The sequence below is a fragment of the Coffea eugenioides genome, chromosome 3, assembly GCF_003713205.1.
Source record: "Coffea eugenioides isolate CCC68of chromosome 3, Ceug_1.0, whole genome shotgun sequence".
In the NCBI taxonomy this organism is placed as follows: domain Eukaryota; kingdom Viridiplantae; phylum Streptophyta; class Magnoliopsida; order Gentianales; family Rubiaceae; genus Coffea; species Coffea eugenioides.
Window position 1 is genome coordinate 448,753 of NC_040037.1, and position 21,127 is coordinate 469,879.

Here is a 21,127-nt window from a genome sequence, read left to right on the forward strand (position 1 = left end):
AAATTTATAAAACACGATGTGAAATTTGAATGTTTAATAATTTTTCGCTGATCAAAATCTTTCTTTTATATGTTGTTGATCGATCAATATATACAATAGAAGATGGAAGATCTTGATGTATGTCACGTCATTTCATTTTGGAGTTAAAATTTACTTGTCAAACTACATGAGATTAATCTCATCTCGTACGTTTGATGTATTTTGACACTCAGGTAAGTGGTTAGAAAGAAAGAGGACAAAAGGGCAAAAAAAAAAAAAAGAAAGAGAAAAGAGCATTTCTAAGGGCAGCGAGGGCTCGAAAGAGAGTGTAGTAGAGACTATAGCAGAGGGGCAGAGGGTGACACCAGACGCGAGGTTGAGAGGTCCAAAATTAACCAAAAGCCCTATTTTTGATCAAAACTCCAAAGCTTTTTGTCTTTGTTTCCTCTCTCTCTCTCTCTCTCTCTCGGCTTTGCCTGCCTTCTTGCTGACACAAAGGACTCATCAGCCAGCCTCCCCTGCTGACATAATAGTCCAAAGTCCTGTTGTTGTGTCCTCCCCCCGCACCCAATCCCTCCCCTGAGGACCCTTCTTCCTCCCACACCAGAGCTAACCATCCACCGCCTGCTGACCCAAAAACTAAAAACCAAGATAGGGACTTGGAATATGGACTACCAGTACGTCGCTCAGCTGCTTCATTTTGATATTTGGATTGCGTTTTAGCATTTGATTTCTTGTGGGCTTTGGTGCTGGCCCTTTTGGCCGCTTAGTTTTATTTATCCTGCCTTTCATAGTCACTCAATCATCTTCTGCTGCTAAGCTATTTCTTGATTTTCTGAGAGCTTTGTCCGACGGTTTTATTGAGTTTTGGGGAGAACCCCAATGAAAACTACTATCGGTCGATTCAGTACAATATTAGGGATTTTGTTGACAAAGTGATTACCTCCGTTTTCTTCTTGTACCCTTTTCGATATATGCATCTTACTTTGATTACCTGTGTTTAACATTGGCTTATGTGCGTCTGGTACGGAATCAACTAAACAGCAATGTGATTCGAAGTCATGTTATAGTCTCTTTACCTCTGCATTTGTATTCGTGTTGGGCAGGTGGCTGTTTCCACTTTAGATTAGGTTCATCTGCGCTTTGGCTTAACCTGCACCGAGTGCATAGGGCATACGCCAAATGCTTTTCACTAAGTCGTTCGTCTTGGTAATTTTTTCCCCTAATCTGATTCAGCTAGTACTTGCATGGATAATACTGAAGATATGCCACATGATGCTTTATACAAACTACCTGTAAGGCACTTGTGTTGTATCAGCAAATACTGTTACAGTGAGATGACTAAGATTTGATGTTCTTATATACTACCTTGAAATAATCATGCAGATGCTCCGCTATCTACAAGTATTTTGTGAGTGTTTCCCCTGCATTTCTTTGTCAAGTTAGAAAACTGATTGAAATTTCTAAGTTTAGTAATATATTTTGTATCCCAAGCAAGTGCTTACTTTTTGTGGTGAAAGGATTTAAAAACACTGTTTTTGACAGATGTCTAGAAAAGTGCTCAACTCGAACACTTGGTATATTTGAAGAGAATCTTATTAAACTTCGTCTTATCTCATAAACTTCCTACTTGAATCTGGGCCAAGTTGTTAAAGGACTTCATTCTCTTTGTTCTTATCTTTGGTGTGCTTGGCTTTGATTGTCCTCAATCTTGTTTTGACAGGTTTCACCAATTATGAGTTAATATCATTCACTTTTCAGCTAGCAACTTTAATATTATAGTTGATGGCGCGGAAGAAAGGCAACCAACAGAAAAAACCAGTTCCCAGTACCGGATCTGAATTGCCAGCTAAGTGTGAAAGAGCTAATGCAAGTGAAATTAAAGTTTTACATGAGGAACAACTTTTAAGAAACCACTCTGATGTCAATTCAAAAGAGGGCATTGATAATAAACGCCATGTACAAGCTGAAACCAAGGGGAAGCAGCAATCTCGTAAATTTCCTAGAAGAACGGAAGAAGTTGTTAATAGAAAACAAGTTGAAGAGAAACCAGAGACTGATGCTGGAGATTGCAATACAACTGTATCAGCTGCTGAAAGTCTTCATTCAATGGGAAAAGATGACGTGCCCTCCAATACTTGTCACAGCACAAAAAATTCAGAAAGCAGTTTTGCTTACTCATTAAATGGAATGCACAATGGTGATGATACCATGGAAAAAGTAGAGTTCTCATATATATTGATATTAAAGTGCCTGAGGAGCTTAGTCCTGTCAACATTGAAGGCATCAACTGAATGGATGGAAAGACACCGACCACTGCTTATCACTATGAGGGCAAGTATACTAAAGGCCTGTCACTATGTTCAAGTGAAGATTGAGCAAGCATTCCCTGTTGTTCTAAAATGGATTATGCACTTTGTGAATATAATGCTCCTACTTTTTATGGTTTGGTTGGATTGCACACTCAGAGGCATCGATTCCTTTCTGCGAATGGGAACAACATCATTTTTCTCTGTTTTATGGTGTAGTGTTCTGTCAGTTACTGCAATGGTTGGAATATTCAAGTTTCTTATTGTCTTGGTAAGCCCGATTTTGTGCCTTATCAAAGTGCATCGCCTTTCTTCCCCCACATGGTATCTGGTTATTTTTGTTATTCAGTCTGTTTACCTACTTTTGAATTGATCATGAGTTCTTTGACCTTCATATGATTGCTAGTTCTTATGCCTACTAGTTCTTGTTCCTTAAAGCTATTAAAGATAAAGTACTCAAATATGGCAGTCTTGGTGAAATGCTTGGGTGACTTGTACGTCTCTTGGAGATTTGAATTGCTTAAATTTGATTTACAGGGGTTTCCCTCTTTGGCAGCAATGACTCGTAGCAATTCAATTTAGTTCAATTTTATTGTCTGTGTTGGGTTGTGCTTTTGTGCATTCATTTAGTAGATGAAGTGTGCGGAGCAAATTTTATTGTAATTCTTGAATGAGACGCATGAGCTGTGTTTTGAGTAAGAGGGGGTTTGAGAAGGGGATGGGGATGGGGATGTGGATATATATGGTGTGTGGTGAATATCAAAAGTGTAGAGGTAAAAGTCAGACAATGCCCAATAGCCTTTCAGTCCCTTGTTCATGTGGGCCTTCGAGGGTGGAGCGTGCTTAAGGTGCTGTTTTACAAGTAGAGCCGATTGACTATATGCAGCTTTTATTCATTCCTTACACTGCTTTGTTTTGAAATTGTAATTTAAATGCGATTTCAAAATAATTAGTGAATTTCTTTGTAATCCCTATTTTTTCAAAACAAGGACTTCCTATTTGTTTTCTTTCTTCAGTCTGATTGTTCATTGCTTCCCTCCACCCTTCAAATCGGAAGTACCTGATTTCTAGTCATGGTTGTGTTTTGCTTCTGTATTTATCCAGGCTGTGGCTGCTATAGCTGGACTTCTTGTTGGGTTGACCATTGCGGTTCTATTGATGGCCATTTCTGGCATTGTTCTTCTATGGTTCTATGGAAGCTTTTGGACGACAATGCTTGTTCTCCTTTCTGGAGGTGACTCTTCTGTATGTGTTTGAGAATATTTGAGATCTTCACCAATGCTGCTTCTTTGTATTTTTATCATTGATGTTGGGGACTCTTCAAAATGCAGGGTTGGCTTTTATATTGGGCCGCGAACGCCTTGCACTGTTTATTGCAACGTCATACTCTGTATATTGTGCATGGGCATCTGTTGGGTGGCTCGGTTTACTCTTTGGTTTGAATATATCATTTATTTCAAGTGATGTTCTGATATTCTTCCTGAGGAACAATATCAACGAGCAAAGAAGGGCTACTGGTGCTGCAGAACAAACAGCTGAAGTGCCAGGTCAATCTGGTTTCGTTTCTGATGATCAAGTGCGTAATTCATCTGCTGAAGCAGGTGCTGCTGGTCCATCCACTGATCGAAGATCAGGAGTTCCTTCAACTAGTGGATTGGATTCTGAGACAACATCTGAAGATGAAGTTGTTAGGTTGTTGAATTGCAGTGATCACTATGCTGCATTGGGCTTATCTCGGTTTGAAAATGTTGATGTTTCTGTTCTTAAGAGGGAATATAGGAAAAAGGTTGGTGATGCTTTTTGTTTGCTATAGATATCTATACTGTTGATCCTTCTGTTTAATCAAAATTACTGCATTTCTTCCTTTATATTATATGATGGTTGTTTGAAATTATTCTGCAATGAAGCAATGCCAGCAATCTTAGAAGTAAAGTTTAGGGATTTTCTTTTTAAGCTTTTATTTGGTTTTTGATCATGTTGTGTACATAAAGTAAGCAACATTTCAAATAGGCTGAATGCACTTTGATGATCAGGCAATGCTGGTCCATCCTGATAAAAACATGGGCAATGAAAAGGCTGCTGAAGCTTTCAAGAAATTACAAAATGCATATGAGGTGGTTCAACCTCTCTTTCTTTTAGTTCTCCATCAGCATTTCTGAGTTCTTATTTGTTTATTTGTTCTTATGTCCTGCCTTAATGTTTGTAATGGTCTTATTTCCTTAGGTTTTATTGGATTCTTTTAAAAGAAAAGCATATGATGATGAGCTGAGGAGGGAGGAACTGCTACATTATTTCCGCCAGTTTCAAGAAGCTTCTCAGAAGGCATGAAATCGTATCTTCTTTGTACAAGTCAGGGTATCAGACCCAGATAATGTACTTTTTGGAAGCAAATGATTTCATTTCCATATGTGTTAAATTTGTAAATGCCCTAGCATTCTTTCGCATGCAACCATCCATCCTCTTGGAATGATTTAACATCATTTTTCAGTCTAATTATATGCAAATAATTTTCTTGCCTTTGCTAATAAAATTGTAAAAGATGATGAAAAAAATGTCCGAGATCTATTCTTTATTTGGACTTTTCATGTACTGGATGCTTCTCTTTGTACATTTCTGTTTTGGTGATTGTTTATTTTGCTTTAACTGCATGGGAGAAAAATCCATTTTTGTGTATGATAGTATTGGGGGAAAGTTGCTGATGGAATTCATTTGCCTTTGATGTGGTCCATCTTTGTTTTCCTGGCTATTCTTTAGCTTTTAGTGAACTGGGGTACATATCCAAGTTTTTTCAGTTGGCTTAGATCATGCTTTATACCAAGTGCTCAAGGGTCCAAGCTTGAACAGTTTCTGTCTCATCTGGATCAATAGGAATGCTAAGACTCAAAAACCTCTCTCTTTTTTCTCAACGATCTCACCTGCTTCGATTGGTCTACTAAAAACATAAGCTTCAATGAGTCTCGTATTGAGGATTCTAACAAGTGCTATGTTCATGAACTTGTTAGAAGGTACTCGGTTGATCATTTCAAGATATTGTCAGAGCCACTACATTAAGAAAGTTGGACGCTTTACCTAATGTATTTTTAGATGATTGCTTTTTGTAGTGTCAATTGAGTTAGGCAGTGTTGGCTCAGCATGTCATTCTTCAAATTGCAATTTCTACTTTCCTCTACTTTCATCAAGTTTCATGTATTGCTTTTTCAGAGTAGAAGGCGTGGTTTCTTTTCCCGAAGTTTTGCACATGGGGAAACTGATGAAGAGGACACACTTAAGGAGTCAAGACGAATAGCTTGCAGGAAGTGTGGCAATTTTCATGTGTGGATTCACACTAAGAAAGTAAAATCTAGAGCAAGATGGTGCCAGGTTTTGTTCCTTCTTTCATGTCATATGCGTTCTAGGTTCTACTTAGCTTGCCTTACGTCAACAGCAGATGGTGCACTGCTGAGGTTTTTGCTCACTTCAATGTCAATTCTGGTATTTATTTTTTTTTCCTTCTTTTTCTTTCTTAAAGGAATGCAAAGATTTCCACCAAGCTAAAGATGGAGATGGATGGGTTGAACAGTCTTCGCATCCCTTATTATTTGGGATGCTTCAGAAGGCATGTATCTCCAGAAATCACTGTATTATTTACTGAACTTTGTCCTTTGGCCATTGATCTATATTTTGTTGGAAAGAGGTAATCAAATTTTGATTGTACCGAGCTCTTCTTCGTCTGATGAGCTTCTACTGTTTTCCCAAAATATGTGCAGGTAGAACCCCCTGTTGCATATGTTTGTGCAGATAGCAAGATTTATGATGCAACTGAATGGTACATTTGTCAGGTAAGGTTCTTTCCTTTTGATTCTAGGAACTGGGAATCATTATGAGAGACATAAAATGCGACAGAATGGTATCTTTGTCTGGTAAATTTAGCTCCACCAAGCTTAAAGCATTAAAGTTTTCTCAGCAGTAGCATTGATCATGCAATGGTTATCAGTGAAATTTCCTTTAGACGGAGGAGCACATGGTCCTGAGATTCCTGTAAGTCTTGGGAGCGTGCCATATAAGTCAATTGTTAAGAGTGCATAAGGCCTTGATGTAAGTTAATATATTGTACTATAAAGGTTCAGTAATTTTAGATGTGCAAAAATAAACTAAAAGAAAAAGATTTGTTGTGCAAGTTAAATTAATTTCGTAGAATGGCCTTGGAAAACATTGTGTTGGCGATTTCCCTGTATACTTGTGCAAGGAAAAATGTATGTTTTTCCTTATATACCTTTAATTGGAAAGGTCATAGAAGTCTTTTTGTGATACTCTGCCTTCATTGCCACCACAATGTTAAGAGGGCTAAATCTGGAAAGCACTTCACTTTCATTTATTAGGCTGCTTCTCCATATTAAGGAAGTATAATTAAAACCACGCATAATGCTATCTTATAAGCAAGAGATATATGCTTCCGCTTTGTTGTTATTAAATAGCCAATTTTATTTCAAATTGTAATTACACTAATATTGAAAAAGTTTATGTCTTTTGTCCCCATTAATGGCATTTGTTCTTCTGAACTCACACAAAACTATAGCTTTTTGTGAAAATCTCATTTTTTAGAGCACTTTGGATTTCTGGGGGACTTATGTATCTCTTTATTCCAATTGACATACCGTTCCAAGCTGTGGGGTTTGTTCTACGTTTTTAGTATTTCCATGGGAAAAAAATTTTATCTATTGATCAAATGCAAAAGGTTGGTGTTATAGTACCACCTGCACTAGTATTCCACTCTTAAGAGTGGGTGACAGGATTGTAGTTCAATTATGTTGAATGAGAATTTTGTATACATGGATAATCATTCATTTGTTTTTGGCTTTCCAAGGTGAAGATAGATCTGTATCACTCCTGTTGCTTTTGTGTTACAGGGAATGAGATGTCCTGCTAATTCTCACAAGCCAAGCTTCCATGTTAATACGAGTATGACCTCAAAGCAGAGCACTGGAAGGGGAGCAAGCTCAGGACAAAGAGGTGGGATACCTACACCCAACATGGAAGAGGCCATGACAGAGGATGAATTTTTTGAGTGGCTACAAAATGCAGTTCAATCGGGCATGTTTGACAGTTTTCCTGGTGGTCCATCTGAGTCCCCTTCTGCGCAATCTGGAAACACTTCCAAGAGCAGTGGTGGCAACAACAGTAGTAACAGTGCCAAGAGAAAGAAAAAGGGTCGAAAATAGTTGCAAGCTTGCAATCACTTCTTGTCAAGTCTCGTCTCATTTTCATGACCAGAATAGGTTGCTGATGGACCTTAAACTATGGCCTTTGAAAGACCAGGGAAACTAACTGCTAATTAATTGTACATGAGGAAGAACTAAACCCCGTTGAGCATGCATCATACAGCATATGTATAGCGAGCTTGTATTTCGTCCAAGTTCTAATGCTGTAAGACGGGGCTCTTTGCCAATTCCAAGCGGTGAAGAGCTGAACACCCGAAGTAATAGACCATTTCCCCCTCTGGAGTTAGTACCATTTCTTCATTTTCTGTGTCTAAGTAATTGGGTTTACACAAAAAGCTTAATAAATGACCAAAGCTCAAATCCTTATAGGAAAGGACTGAATGTGAGCTAGCAATAGGATTAAACGACTTTTACTAGTATCAGGATATTTCTCTTATCACTTTGTCAGCAATTCAGTCCCAACCACATAAGATATAATTTTTTTAAAAAATTGTAAATGGACGCGAAAAAGTTCATTAATCAATAGATGATCACCAATGTAATGTTTTGGTGCTGCGACACCGGCAACGTATGGCAATGTAGATGTAGATTTTGACACAGAAAATAAATAGGAAATGTAGATTTTGATAGAGAAAATAAATAGGATTAGTATATACATCGTTTATATATATATAAGATTAATCATAATTAATATTAGCACATAGTAATCTTATTATTGTCATTGTAATGAGCATTAGTTCCAACAACTAACTAAGTACTATCATTTTCATCGTGAAATTAATATCAAGAATATTAGTTTCATAACCCCATGCAAAAATTTTAGACAAAAATGTTGAAATTAACCAAAAAACCCCAAAAGTTATCCAAAATTTTGCAAACCAACCCCATTCTCCCCTTCTTAAATCTTTCTTTCCACTGTTGAGATAGAAACTCCTCTTGCAACTCTGCAAGATGGATTCCTTACTACTGAACTCTTCTCCAGACGTTGTAGAACGGATGATAAGCGTTTGTAAAAGTAATGGGTTCACTCAGACTCGAAATTATTGCTTAATCTCAGCAAATGGGCACCCTTCCTTCTGGCCTTTGTCTTCACAGTGTAAACCCTCTCTGAGGCTGAGAACCTCAGCCGTCGTTGCAGCTAAAAGGGATCCAAGTAAGAAGAAATCTGACTCTCACAGCTTTATTCCAAGGCCAGATGAAGCTACTGGTCCATTTCCCGAAGCTGTTCTGCTTAAAGAGGTCTGTGCCTTCTCCCAATCTCCCTTCCTCCCACATCCCCCCCAACCCCTTTCAGCATTAGAGAATTGAAGAGAAAACAGGGAAAAAAGATTGCAGCTTGGACGTCAATTTGGTCGTAAAGCTTCTCTCTTTTAGTTGAAGAGTTCATTTAAAAGAAAAAAAAATTTGGGACATGGTGTTGATGATCCACTGAATTAGTTTCTTGGTGCTGGATTTTGAACTAAAGTGAAAGTTGTTTTAACAGAGGAAAATTGAGGAAGATGGTAGGCTTGTACCAGAGTTTGCTGATGCTGAAGAGAGTGAGTAATTGCCCTTTTGGTTGAAGTAACGAAGTTTTTGATTTAGGAAATTTGTTGGTTAAATGTGAAAGTTTAAATTATTGGGAATTTTTGTTGATTTTGCAGAGGAACTTTTTGAGGCTTTGAGTCTTGAGCTAGAAAGTGACTTGGATGTTGAGCGGAGTAAGCCTTTTCTGCATCCTAACTCTGGCTGACTAATTCTTTAGTTTTAAGTTGGTGGATGATTTTTAAAAGTTGGCAGAAGCTTTGATCTCTAGAGGAAAACAAATTCATGCTCCAGTGGTGAATAGTAGTTAGAATGAGTCATATAATTATCCTCCATTCAGTAATCAAATGAAAATTTTTGACTATTGGCATTGTAGCTATATAATATTAATATGATTGCCTTGAAAAATGAATTTGATTCCAGTTCATCATTCAGAATCTGTTTATGTTACATGGAAAATTAATTGACTAATAAATGTGCACAATTTTATTTTGGAAGAAAAAATTGTAAATGCTTTCCATTATTTTTCGCCATGAAATGAAGCAAGGAAGTCTTTTTATCATGGAAAGAGGTTTTGGGTTGGTGCTATTCACTACTACTGTAGAACATCTTCTTCATACCTGGTGAAGTAGTTATTACAGAAGAGAACTAATTATATCTTGCAACTTATGTTTGTTGCCACCTTTTGATTTGGATCTGCTGTTGAATAAATAGCTTTGCAATGATTTTAAAGTTTCCCTCCTTTACACAGTGCGGCATTATGAAGTGGTTTATCTAATTCATGAAGACCGCAAAGACGAAGTTGAGAGTGTCAACATTAAAGTTCAAGGTGACATTACCTGTTATTTTAAGTGTATCTATAAAATTTCTGCTTTATTCTATAGAAAGATATTTGTACTCTGCCTGTACTTGGTGTTTTGTCTTGTAATTCTACTGGAGGAATTTATCATGCCATTCGGGAGAATTTCTGTGGAAACTGGTATCTATTTTATTTGGAATACTCTTTTCTTCTACCGGTGACCGTTTGCCAATTTGAGCAATCTGACTTTCTACTGTCTGCTTATTTTTTCTCTGCCCAAACTGCCATCTTCCTGCTTCTTTGTTCACATTTTCTGCCTTCTTCTTTCATGTTTTTAGCACCATCAATGGGTAGCCCTCTTATCCGGCCTTGCTTCTTATTTAACTGCATTTTAAGTACAGAATCGGTAAGAACTGTGACGTTGTTGTTCTGTACATGAACGCCGCTATACAGAATTTATAAAAGAGAACAAAGGCAGGATTTGGAGATTCAGTGACTGGGGCATGAGGAGATTGGCATACAAGATACAAAAGGCAGAGAATGCTCACTATATCCTGATGAACTTTGAGTTGGAAGCAAAACTGATAAACGATTTCAAGAGCATGCTTGACAAGGATGAAAGAATCATTCGGCATCTTGTGATGAAGAGGGACGAGGCGGAAACAGAGGATTGTCCTCCTCCACCTGAGTTTCACACAATGCGCTCTGGTATGGATGATGATGATGATTGGGGGGATACAGAGTATGATGATAAAGAGGATGATGGAGACGACTTCCTCGAAGAGGATGAAATAGATATGTCCTCTTTCAGGGATAACACTGAAGGTATCATTTATGTCGATGAAGAGGCGGGTGGTAGAGAAAGTAATGCACATAGCACAGGGAAAAGGAAGCAAAAAGCTGAAAAAGTAGTTCGGCAGTATTAATTTACATGTGGGGTGCTTATTAAATCCCGAGAATCTAAAAAAACTGGTTGCTAATTTGAGGTTGCTGCTTCTCTGTTTCTGTTGTTTGATTTTCATTACTAAATCCAGAGACGACAGTATATCTCCATACGCCCCACTGAGATCATCCTCCATTTTTGTGTTGGCTGCTGAAGCTCGTATTCATGACGTATTTAGACTTGATTTTCTTTACCATGCAATGATGATATGGTACCTCAAACCACAATCTGCTGCGCTTCTTTTGGGAGTGCGGTAATTAATCCTTTTTTTTATCTGATGGAGGGGGTATTTGGGCCATCGGGTAAATCGGATCCGACTAATCTCTCACCGGTTCGAGAGGAGAGGCCCCATCCCCCCGAACACGTTAATCATGGGACTCGAACCTTTACAGGAGACTGGGCAACGGCTCTTAAGGAAGATGCCGTGATCAAATGAGCTGCCCATGAAAGGCGCGGTAATTAATCCTTGAATGTCCTTTTTCATGTCGGCGCCAGATGTGAAGGTTCTTGTGTTTCAGCTAAAGCTGTTAATCGAATCGGGCAGCTCGCGAGCCGAGCTCGACCCGGCTCGATAAGGGCTCGACTCGGCTCGTTTACAGAGAGAAACGAGCCGAGCTCGAATTCTAATCAATACTCGGGTAAAACATGAGCTGAGGCTCGTAGAAGCTCGGTAGGCTCGAAAGATAGGGACATTTTCGTCATTTCATTGTGTATGTGGTACTCTAACTAAGTCATCTCCCGTGTAGCCCTAATACTTCCTTTCCTCTTTTGGTCCTTCGTTTTCCCGTCTCATAGCTGTCACCCCGCAGCCGCATCCCAATCCTCGCAGCCTCCATTCTCACGCCGCACCCCGCAGCCGCCATTCTCACCGCCAGGCGCCATCCACTGACCCATTTGCTCTGAAAGTTAAAGAATCATCACAGCCTTCAGACAAGCAGGCTTCTCGAGAAGGTGAGCAGAATCAATACTAGTAGTAGTAATGGTGCTATTTATGAAAGGTCCGGGTACAAAAACTTTATGGGGGGTTTCTGTGATTAATCATAAGCAGAAAACTGCATCTGAAGGGCTGTTGGTTTCAGATGGTCGATGATGAAAGAAAGAAATCATAGGCTAAAAATCAGATAGGGGCAACCACCCTTGAAGAAATCCCCAGTCTCTCTGATAGCCTCATTCTTCACAGAGCTGAAATCTTAAGGCACCGTTTGGATCGAAGCAAAGGGAAAGCTGGAAAGGAAAGGACTCGTAGAGGCCCCATCTCCTTCTCAACTTGATCCCCTCAGGATAGGCATACAGTCCAGAAAGAGAGAAAAAGATTGAAGGCAATAACTCGGGGCAGACCGAGCCATTTGCCAAGAAGGAATCCTACTCAATTCTGTAGGGCCTCGAACTGGTTGGAAATGGAAAGTGTTTTTCGCGAGCTCGAGCTCGAGTTTCGAGCTCGGCTCGATTTCAAACTCGAGTTCGAGCCAGAGCTCGAGTTTTTTACCACCACATCGAGTCGAGTTCGAGCACCTTGTGAAGCTCGAATTAGTAATCGAGCGAGCTCGAGCTAGCTCGATTGTCCTATGCTCGAGCTCGACTCGGCTCGTTTAACAGCTCTAGTTTCAGCTAATTTGATCGTTTCCTTGATTCGAGCCAAGTGTTGGACACTAGCGTCGAAGACATGGAGGAATAAGGGCGCGTGAGCTTGTACACGCTGAACATCTGTTTTCCATCCTAAGAACGACTAGTTTTTCACTAATCTGGAACAATTAAAACTAACAAATTACGCTGGCAAGATAAAACACAGAACCTCATAGACCCAGAAGAAGTGGTATGTTAATGCAAGATTATCGAGTGATGCAACTGATTCTGGAAACAGATTTGAAGTATTCGGAAGAAATATCAGCTTGCCTTCAAAACAAGCAAGTTATGGCGCCTCGTCTTGTAAACAAATCAAACAATTCAAATAAAAGTGATTTGACAAAGATTTTTGCTCATTCCTTCCTCCATGTGTTATTTCTTAGTCTCTTATTTTACGTCAACTTTTATTCTCCCATCACTAGTTTGAATTCTGTCTTGGCCTCCCCGAACAAAATTTGCCACCTCTGCAGAGGACGAAAACGTGAATTGCCATCATTTTGAATTTAATCATGATATTGTTTTAGTGCTGGCTGCTGCAATTGTACATTACAATGTGACAAATACCACCTTCTCCTTGATTGGGATGCCATCTCTCAAACAGCCGTCAGTCGAAAAAAGTCCAAAAAGGTACTTTTGAGCAGCAAAAGCATTCCAAAAATATTATCTAAAGAGCATGTGGAAGCAATTTGGGGCTTAATTTATAAAATATACTGGGTAGAAAACTTCCATGTCAAGAATGAATGCCCAAATGACATTTCTTCAACAGATCTCACTCTCATTCATCCAAGGGTCCAAAACTGAAAAGCAGCACGATGCACCGGTATGGCACAAATGCAGGCAGAAGAGTCTGTTGGGGAATCAACTGACACTAAAGGAGTAACATAGATTATGAACATATTGGGATAATAAAACAATGACTGGGTTCTATTTTTCAATACAGTAAAGCCTTAGATGCGCAAAACTATCAGAACTAAGAAGTTGTTGGCAGGCAAACCAGAAAAACTGCAGCAAAGGCAGATCTTGTGACCACACATCATGTGGAAAACTTGGCCTTCTTTAGAAGTTGGAAGCTGGAAACTCGCCCTTGCATTTACGACTTGGAAACTCTAGTTCAAAATTGCCAGCCCCTATGCAGGAGGTAGGTTCTTCAGTCGTACACTAATTGCAATTGTAATCCTTCACTGTACATTTGAACTGATTCAAACCTGTAAATTTTTACAGTTAACAAAACTCAAGGCTTATGACCATCGTCAAGAACTGTTTGTGTCGGAAGAGAAATTCCCATTTGTCATCGTTTATCATAATCAAAAGATGCCTTAAAGAGCATAGACCCTAGTTACTTGTGGATGGACTGACTGACATGAAGAAATCTTTTCTTTCAACATATAAAATGGGGACAAAATGACAAAACCATGATGAAAGAAAGATTCAACACTATCATCCTCAATAGAGTAAAACTTACCATCACCGGAGGTATCCTTAATAATACAAAAGACAACATGTATAAGCCGCTTGCTATCACTACCGCTGCAACTATGTTGTGGCCCAGGCGCTTATTATCTTTGCTCGGAACAAATGTGGATTTCAGCATATTCGTCAATTCAAAAAGTCTGTAAGAAACCTGCACAAAGTAGAGAGAAAGTAGGTCGATCTCTCTCTCTTGTGCGGAAGGGAAAAGCAAAACTTCCACTTACGGCAATATATATGGATGTGGTAAGCATAAAGTTTAATAAAGGATATTCCGGAATCAACGAGAGCAACAATTTTGGCTGACCATCTGGTACACCAGATCTGCATGGACAAAAGCACCACAATTACAGACATATAAAGGCAATCCTATCCAATCCAAACAAAACAAAACAGAGGCAGACTATTTTTAGTTTTTTGCAAGAGAACTAAGATAATTTTGAATTATTCAAAAAATTAATAATTCTATCCATAATCCAGCTTTCCAGCATTTAACCTTTTAGTTGATTTGAGACTGGTTAGGCTCTTCCTTTACCATACATTTTATAAATCTTCACCATAGAACCAAATCAAATTATCAGAGTAACTTACTTATTTATTGTGTTTCCTTTAATGCTTCGGTCTAAAATCATCACAGAGAGAGGAGTCCCCCCACCAAGTAAAAAGAAGGGAACAAAATAGACACACAGGCTAGATTCTACTTTCTTATAGTTTCTTTAACCATCATTGACAGGGTCCTTCAGATTTCCAGGAATAACAACTAAGCATAGAAACAACAGCAAGCCCCCCCAAAAAAAAAAGTGAATAGCCATAGACAAGTCTCAAATTATTAACATACCTCAACCAAATGTGGATCTGTGAAATATAAGTTTCTAGAGTGATCTTCCCAAGCCATCTGTTAGTTAAACAAGACTATATCAGAGACTCCGTTGACCAGAACATCTTAAAAGATCCCTAGAGTCCATTTACATGTTCCGTGATGGATCACAAAAAAGGGAATATCTACATGAACTTGCAAGTAAGACATAAAATGAACAAATGGAAAGGCGACTTACGCAAAAAGTGTCAAGGTGTAGCTGCGAAAATACTGGCTGACATTTCGCAAGCATATGTAAACACTGCAAAACAGAAATAGTTGTATAATTAGGTTTGATGATTAATTGCTGCAAAGAGTTTCCACAATAAAAGGACAATGCATTAATCAGCCAAAGAAGGCATACGTTATGGGAATCCAGGATGTATATGGATGATATTTGTTGTATGTGATTTTCGGAAGCTTGTATATATACTCCAACCATAAATATCCCACCTAAGAATGAGAGCATCAATCATGTCACAAAAAATGGTAAACTAAATTTGTAATTAGATGTCTATCAGTTGTATGTATAAAGAAAGACATGATACCGCCAAGGATATGATCACCACAGCTGTTTTGATTGATATTCTACGTTTTACTTCAGTTTCCTCCAGTTTCTCCATCCATCTCTCCACCTACAATAACAAATTTCAGCAATTTATGCCACAAAGTTATCATTTAAGAAAAGTGAACCCTATGTCCCACACACCCACCTAAAAAGAGAATGTAGGCAAATGAAAGGGAAAAAAGAAGCAAAGCAAGAAAAGAAAGAGCAAGTCAGTACTAAAAGAATGTGAAAATCTTTTGAGAACAAATCAAAATGCTCAAGGAACTTCTCTCAATATATATATAATTTCCCAGAAGCACCTAAGAATGGGGAAAATGCATTATCTAGTATCAAACTTACTGTTGGATGGTAGTATGCATATATCATTCCAATTATCCATATGTATCGATCAAGGCCTGAGCGGAAGTGCCACTCACGCAGCAGAGGCTGCGGTGGTTTTGAAGGATCTGAGTATCCTGAAATGTACTTACAGATTAAGTTTTCAATTTCCAAAAGGAATGGTTAAAAATGGGGTGATAGGTGATAGGAATTACTAACCAAGAAGGAATGTGAACGGGCTCCATATCAGCTCAAATACACCAGGTATTTCCCATATCAGAATAACCGCCAAGAAGCAAGTCATAATCTTTGCAGCAATAACAGTTCCACTCTCATTATATTTGTTCAATATACCAAGGGCACCATACACCATTAGGGTGAAGAGGGTGTGCATGGGACATATATAGTATAGCGTGTAATTGTTATCAAGGATAATGCAACATAATAACACCAAAAAATTAAGCCGCCACATCATCTGAAGAACCAAAAGAAAATAAGTCAATTTCATTCGACAATCTACAGGATAATTTCACATTGCAGGAGAAACAAGATACCTGAGCAAACCTTGCAATGCTAAAATCTTTTCGGACATAATAATATGAGAAGTTTCCAAATCCAGTCATCCAGACATATGCTGCAATAAAAATCCTTATAGCATTGTATATCTCTGCTGCAGCAAAGTAATGGTACATCAGAAATAATACCTGTATAGACCAAGAGAAGGATAGTGAGAGCCAAAGATGGACAAACCAAAGTAAATACAGAACTGTGGTGAATGGCGCTATAATGTGTATGGGAAGACAAAAGAAAACTCCAGTACAACATTCTGTCTGATAAACCAGTAACCAATAAAATGCTAAATATACAGCACAAAGTTCTCCCGGACGCAACCGACCGCCTTCAAAATACTTCTATAGATTTTCTACTCTCTAAAAGGTTTAGAAAAACTTGTTCCTATGCTTATTCATATTTTCATAAAATTTAGAGACAAGAACTCTCAAGATACAACAGAAAGGCAAAAGCCTTACTTTTCTTCACTAATTAACATATTGTTTCTGATAGGCTGCAAGTACTTCTCATGCAAAAAAGAGATATTTGAGTTATTTTCCTATCAATGATACAGGTCATCAAGAAAGTATCTTAGTGTATCTCTTCTCCTTGCGATTTTCAATTATTCCTGTGAAATAGTACAATCTTGAGTTCAAAAACATAGTGCAAGGTCTAAGTTAAAACAAAAATACAACTGTCAATACATATGGAAAAGTAAAGAGCATGAAAAATAGTCTTATGAACAAAACCCTAGCACAAAATATAGTTATTTGGCTCATTACATGATCACTAGATTAATTGGTAACCTGAAAAAAGCTCACTGAGAAGAAAAGGATTGACATTGTAAATGACTAACCAAAGCCATACAGAAGCACAAAAGTAGTTATATGCCAAATAACTGATACTTGAGTTATGATTGACGAACCAAAATACATCTACTTGATAAAGTGTAGATGGTAGTAGCTACGACTAGGAAGTTATGGACTATTGTACTTGGTTGTACTCATCCTGGCTACTTTAAAAAGAAAAGGAACTTCTTATTCTAAGGAAGCTAACTGATACATGTATTCAAAACAGCAGTTACTCAAATGCACCAAGGAAAAACAGGAAAGTGGTAGAGAAGGGAGTAGTTTTTGTGCTATAATAGTGTGAGATTACTTAATCCACAGCAAGTGAAGCGGTAACCAAAACACAGCTATCAACTTCAGATTAACTAAATCCTGTTAATATCGACTTACCTGCATCCAACCTTTCCATTCCTCAGTTTGATGCCTATTAAGATACATTATGGATTTTCCAGAGAATGGTGACTTATCCTGGTGTATCTTGAAGGATGTAATTGCAGAGACTATTATTAGAAGGAAGTAGAGAAACAAGAAAAGATCCCGATTGTAACTCTGCAAATAAAATTATGACCAAGTTAGAAGTCCACCGAAATCTCAGAACCACAAAAATATTATCCAACTAATTAGTAAATAAAAGCATTATTCTCAGGCAAATTTTAAGAAGCCTCCTGAAATAGACCATATAATGAACGCAGGGAGAGACGAGCTTGACTTTTTTGGTGAAATAATACATCTAAGTCCATGCAATAAATGAAAAAAAATGTTAGTTTTTTTCTTTTTTCAGTTGATAGTCTATAAAATCGTATTCATCAGCAGCAAAAAAATATATATACATATCATTTAAAGGCAGTTATGTGTTAACGACTTCTTGTGACTTTGGCTTACATATGAGTTTCACCTCCCGTGACAAGTAATTCAAAAAGAAACAGCCAGAAAAGGTCATCGTACCTTCTTTGATTGACCAAAAATATTTGTGCGATCGCAAACGTAAAAATAGATCAAAAGGGCTCCTAACTCCGATCTGAGGGAGGGAAGAGAAGAAAGAAATGAGAATTCTTCAAGTTGCTTTCTGCGATTGAAGCACTGTATCCATATACAGAAATCCAATAAGGCACTTACATAGCCCTTAATGTCAATCGGTTCTCAAGCAAGAATGACTCATCCATCATTAAAAATCTGTCAAGAATGGTAAATGACGACATGCTTTTAGATATTGACAGGTCAATGTTGCTTAAAGCCTTTGATAATCTTGACAAACCTCAGAATCTGAGATGCAGCAGATGAACTCCTGACTCTTGGAGATGCCGACTGTAGGCCACCACCTTCCAATAAGACAGCACTGTCTTCTTCTTTAACTCCTCCATTTCCCAACTCAACCAAAGTAATATCTGAATGCCGTCTAGAGAAAATGAAAATATTGAGAGAGAGAGAGACCACATTGCTTCAAATACATGGCCATAAAACAGTAAAATATTATTTATAAAATTCAAATGGAAAAGGCATAACTATGATGTATTCTAACTCATGATAGTATTCAAGCATTATTTGCAGGGCATTATAGTCATGTACCTAATCAAGAACAATAGTGAGTTAGGTAGTAATTCTTCAATCATATTTGAGATATTTGACGATCGGACTGATGTTTCATAAGACTTAAAGCAGTTCATACACGCAACAAGCATCGCCAGGCAATTAGCCCAGCTTCATAGCAGTCCAATTGGTTGCACACAGCAGTGACTGTTTCCAAAAGGATTTAGTTGATAACAAGTAATTTTTTGGGCACTGGCTAGGAATAAGATAGGGAGACTAGCTACTTAAATGCCAATTCAGAAATTATACTAGCATTGAGTCATAGCTTTTTCAACAACTAGTCTGTGAGCTTTACATGAGAAAGAAGAAGATGTGTCATGTCATACATGAGAAAGCAGCCATTTTGAGCACAATGAGAAAAGAAAGAAATATCCATACAATTATCTGCTCATCCCGCTCCAACAACGAAAAGCGATTATTGCATTGAATTGAATAGAAAGAAAGCCACGGAACTTGTTTCACTTACGATTTTGACACTGAGGCTTTCTTGTATTCTAAAATCTCGGCATATATCCAAGCTGCAAATATGGGTACAATTCCAAGAAAAAATGACACCTGTACGTTTAAAGGGGGAAAAGAAAAAGGAAGTTATCAAGCATCCACTATTACTACATTGTACAAATCAGATTATGAGAAGAACTACTGTGAAAACAAAAAAAAAATAAAAATAAAAACTCAAGGAAAGAACTAAAAGCTCGATATGTATGGCAGCATGTAGAATCATTTATGTACGAAATGGTAACATAGAATTCTAAAGCTGATAAAATTCTGAAAATTTTACTGCAAAAAGCGGGCAATTAAAAGTACAAATGAAAAAGTCGAAAGGAACCTCTATTATGATGAGCAGTGCGTGGTTTGGAGAAAAAACGCAGAATTGAAAGAATGCAAGATCCAGCAAAGGAAAATAAAGAAATTATGGTAAGAAAGTGGTGTAGATGAATGAGGAATTAGAAAGATTAGAAACCTGTCCAGGCGTCAAAGGTCCGTAAATCACCACCATTTTTTACAATCTAGCAGCTGCAACTAGTTTGCCAGCCTTCCTCCGACTATACATGTATACTGCAGTTGTAAGTACTCTCTCTCTCTCTCTCTCTGTGGAAACTGAAAACATTCAAATGGAAAAGAAGGAAAAAAAAAAAAAAAAGCAGATCTTGATGGAATGAAGAAAGGCGATAAAATTGGAATCCTAAATTCGCTGCGATCGATGAGAAGGCTCTGTCTCTGTGTGTATTTGTTTGCAGTTCAGCGGTGAGTGTGAGAATTCAAGCGTGAGAGAGAGAGAGAGAGAGAGAATTAAAAAAAAATCAAATAATAAAAGGCGGGTATTTACTATTTAGAGAGAGAGAGAGAGAGTTAGGAGTTCGCTGGGCGAGTGTGTGATGTGTGTGCGCTTGTGCTTGTGGGTAATGAATGAAAGAGTGGTTGATTTTAGAAATGTCCAAACCACAATTTATCAATCAATTAGTAAAATACAATTACAGTTTTTTTTTTTTTTGATAATACAATTACAGTAGTACTGCTTTTGTTTGTCGGTCCACGAATATCAGCCCTTGGATTTCCATTTCTCAAGTCTCCACCTCCATTTCAATCCTTCGGCCTCTTTTTTTGTTTGTTTGTTTGGGGGTCGCAACTCCGTACACCTGTATTCTCCTCTCATTTCTAGAATGAAAGTATTTTTTTTTCCCAAGGAAAGTATGCATTCAAAACCCCCCATTCATTCATCCGAGGGCCAAAACGAAAACCGGCGGATGCAGATGAAGGATTTTTGGGGAATCAGCTTTCGTAAAAACACACGCTTACACTTTATATGTAGACTATTATGCAAAACTAGGGATTATTAAAAACAAATCCTTGGTTCCATTTTTTCAATCGAATCAAACATAGTCCGCACTAATCTACAGCATCACCATCCATCACACATACACAAAATGGGCTTGCTTACCTGTGCTGCTATATTTTTGCCACGATCCACGGGTTACACAAATTGATACTACTTTGCTCCATCCTAAATCCTAGTAATTAGGTACCTGACAGTGACTCATCAGCCTGTCGGTGAATTCACATTTCCCGGATTTCACATCATTCTCCTACCCCCATAATTATACTAACATCTTGGCGTCACCGACACTCCTACCAAATATACCAAGGACATACATTCCTCTTCTTTTTTGTTAATTTGTTCTAAATTGGGACTGCCTCCCAGAAACCCTCTTTTCTCAGTATCGCAACCTCCACAATTGCCGCACTTAATGGAAAAGTTTCAAAGTATAACAGCAACACAAAATACAACAAACAATGCCTTACCGCAGCCAGAAGAGAAGACTCGACATATATCAAGTGTGGGGTACGAAGGGGGTAAGCATGTAAAACTCATATCAATATCACTTTCATGCTCCCCAAACGGAGCGAGCAATGCCACAGCTAAAGCCCGAACGGAACAATGCCACGGCTAAGGGAGTCGCTCATCATCAAAGGCATCTAAAGCAATCTTAATATGAAGGTCTGGTACTCCCAGAGTACAATCTTAATCTTAACAGAGCAGCTTGCTTCACTCCATTA

General features: G+C 38.2%; 3 protein-coding genes across 4 annotated transcripts; 2 read left to right on the forward strand and 1 right to left on the reverse strand.

The window, feature by feature from the left end:
* Nucleotides 1-365: 365 nt before the first annotated feature.
* On the forward strand, nucleotides 366-7,800 carry LOC113765005. Of its 2 annotated transcripts, XM_027309057.1 has the most exons (11): nucleotides 366-656; nucleotides 1,086-1,188; nucleotides 1,703-2,559; nucleotides 3,393-3,522; nucleotides 3,620-4,074; nucleotides 4,322-4,402; nucleotides 4,512-4,610; nucleotides 5,490-5,648; nucleotides 5,797-5,883; nucleotides 6,035-6,106; nucleotides 7,175-7,800. In XM_027309057.1, the coding sequence occupies exons 3-11, from the start codon at nucleotides 1,765-1,767 to the stop codon at nucleotides 7,484-7,486; spliced, it is 2,190 nt and encodes a 729-aa protein (XP_027164858.1). In that variant the 5' UTR covers nucleotides 366-656; nucleotides 1,086-1,188; nucleotides 1,703-1,764; the 3' UTR covers nucleotides 7,487-7,800. The 2 variants fall into 2 exon arrangements, with proteins under 2 accessions (XP_027164858.1, XP_027164857.1); XM_027309056.1 differs by lacking the exon at nucleotides 1,086-1,188.
* A 616-nt stretch (nucleotides 7,801-8,416) lies between these two features.
* Nucleotides 8,417-10,887, forward strand: LOC113765091 (30S ribosomal protein S6). The gene is made up of 5 exons (XM_027309146.1): nucleotides 8,417-8,725; nucleotides 8,970-9,024; nucleotides 9,130-9,186; nucleotides 9,762-9,839; nucleotides 10,263-10,887. Exons 1-5 carry the CDS (start codon nucleotides 8,438-8,440, stop codon nucleotides 10,733-10,735), a joined length of 951 nt encoding a protein of 316 aa, XP_027164947.1. The 5' UTR covers nucleotides 8,417-8,437; the 3' UTR covers nucleotides 10,736-10,887.
* Nucleotides 10,888-13,053: 2,166 nt separating this feature from the next.
* Nucleotides 13,054-19,944, reverse strand: LOC113765190 (protein REDUCED WALL ACETYLATION 2). The gene is made up of 16 exons (XM_027309280.1): nucleotides 19,533-19,944; nucleotides 19,035-19,123; nucleotides 18,237-18,377; nucleotides 18,098-18,154; nucleotides 17,927-17,999; nucleotides 17,372-17,530; nucleotides 16,139-16,288; nucleotides 15,804-16,059; nucleotides 15,606-15,721; nucleotides 15,247-15,333; nucleotides 15,063-15,151; nucleotides 14,898-14,960; nucleotides 14,681-14,737; nucleotides 14,070-14,166; nucleotides 13,838-13,996; nucleotides 13,054-13,580 (listed from the first exon to the last, which is right to left on the reverse strand). The coding sequence occupies exons 1-16, from the start codon at nucleotides 19,566-19,568 to the stop codon at nucleotides 13,575-13,577; spliced, it is 1,635 nt and encodes a 544-aa protein (XP_027165081.1). The 5' UTR covers nucleotides 19,569-19,944; the 3' UTR covers nucleotides 13,054-13,574.
* Between the last annotated feature and the right edge of the window lie 1,183 nt (nucleotides 19,945-21,127).

What these genes read in the sequence shown, in the direction of transcription:
- LOC113765005 (XM_027309057.1), top strand. Translation starts at nt 1,765, where the DNA reads ATGGCGCGGAAGAAAGGCAACCAACAGAAAAAACCAGTTCCCAGTACC. An exon ending in AATTACAAAATGCATATGAG is followed by an intron (nt 4,403 to 4,511) that starts GTGGTTCAACCT and finishes TTATTTCCTTAG; the next exon opens with GTTTTATTGGATTCTTTTAA. An exon ending in TTCAAGAAGCTTCTCAGAAG is followed by an intron (nt 4,611 to 5,489) that starts GCATGAAATCGT and finishes TTGCTTTTTCAG; the next exon opens with AGTAGAAGGCGTGGTTTCTT.
- LOC113765091 (XM_027309146.1), top strand. Translation starts at nt 8,438, where the DNA reads ATGGATTCCTTACTACTGAACTCTTCTCCAGACGTTGTAGAACGGATG. An exon ending in TGACTTGGATGTTGAGCGGA is followed by an intron (nt 9,187 to 9,761) that starts GTAAGCCTTTTC and finishes TCCTTTACACAG; the next exon opens with TGCGGCATTATGAAGTGGTT. An exon ending in TGTCAACATTAAAGTTCAAG is followed by an intron (nt 9,840 to 10,262) that starts GTGACATTACCT and finishes GCCGCTATACAG; the next exon opens with AATTTATAAAAGAGAACAAA.
- LOC113765190 (XM_027309280.1), bottom strand. Translation starts at nt 19,568, where the DNA reads ATGGTGGTGATTTACGGACCTTTGACGCCTGGACAG. An exon ending in GACCTTTGACGCCTGGACAG is followed by an intron (nt 19,124 to 19,532) that starts GTTTCTAATCTT and finishes TTAAACGTACAG; the next exon opens with GTGTCATTTTTTCTTGGAAT. An exon ending in AATGGAAAGGTTGGATGCAG is followed by an intron (nt 16,289 to 17,371) that starts GTAAGTCGATAT and finishes TGGTCTATACAG; the next exon opens with GTATTATTTCTGATGTACCA.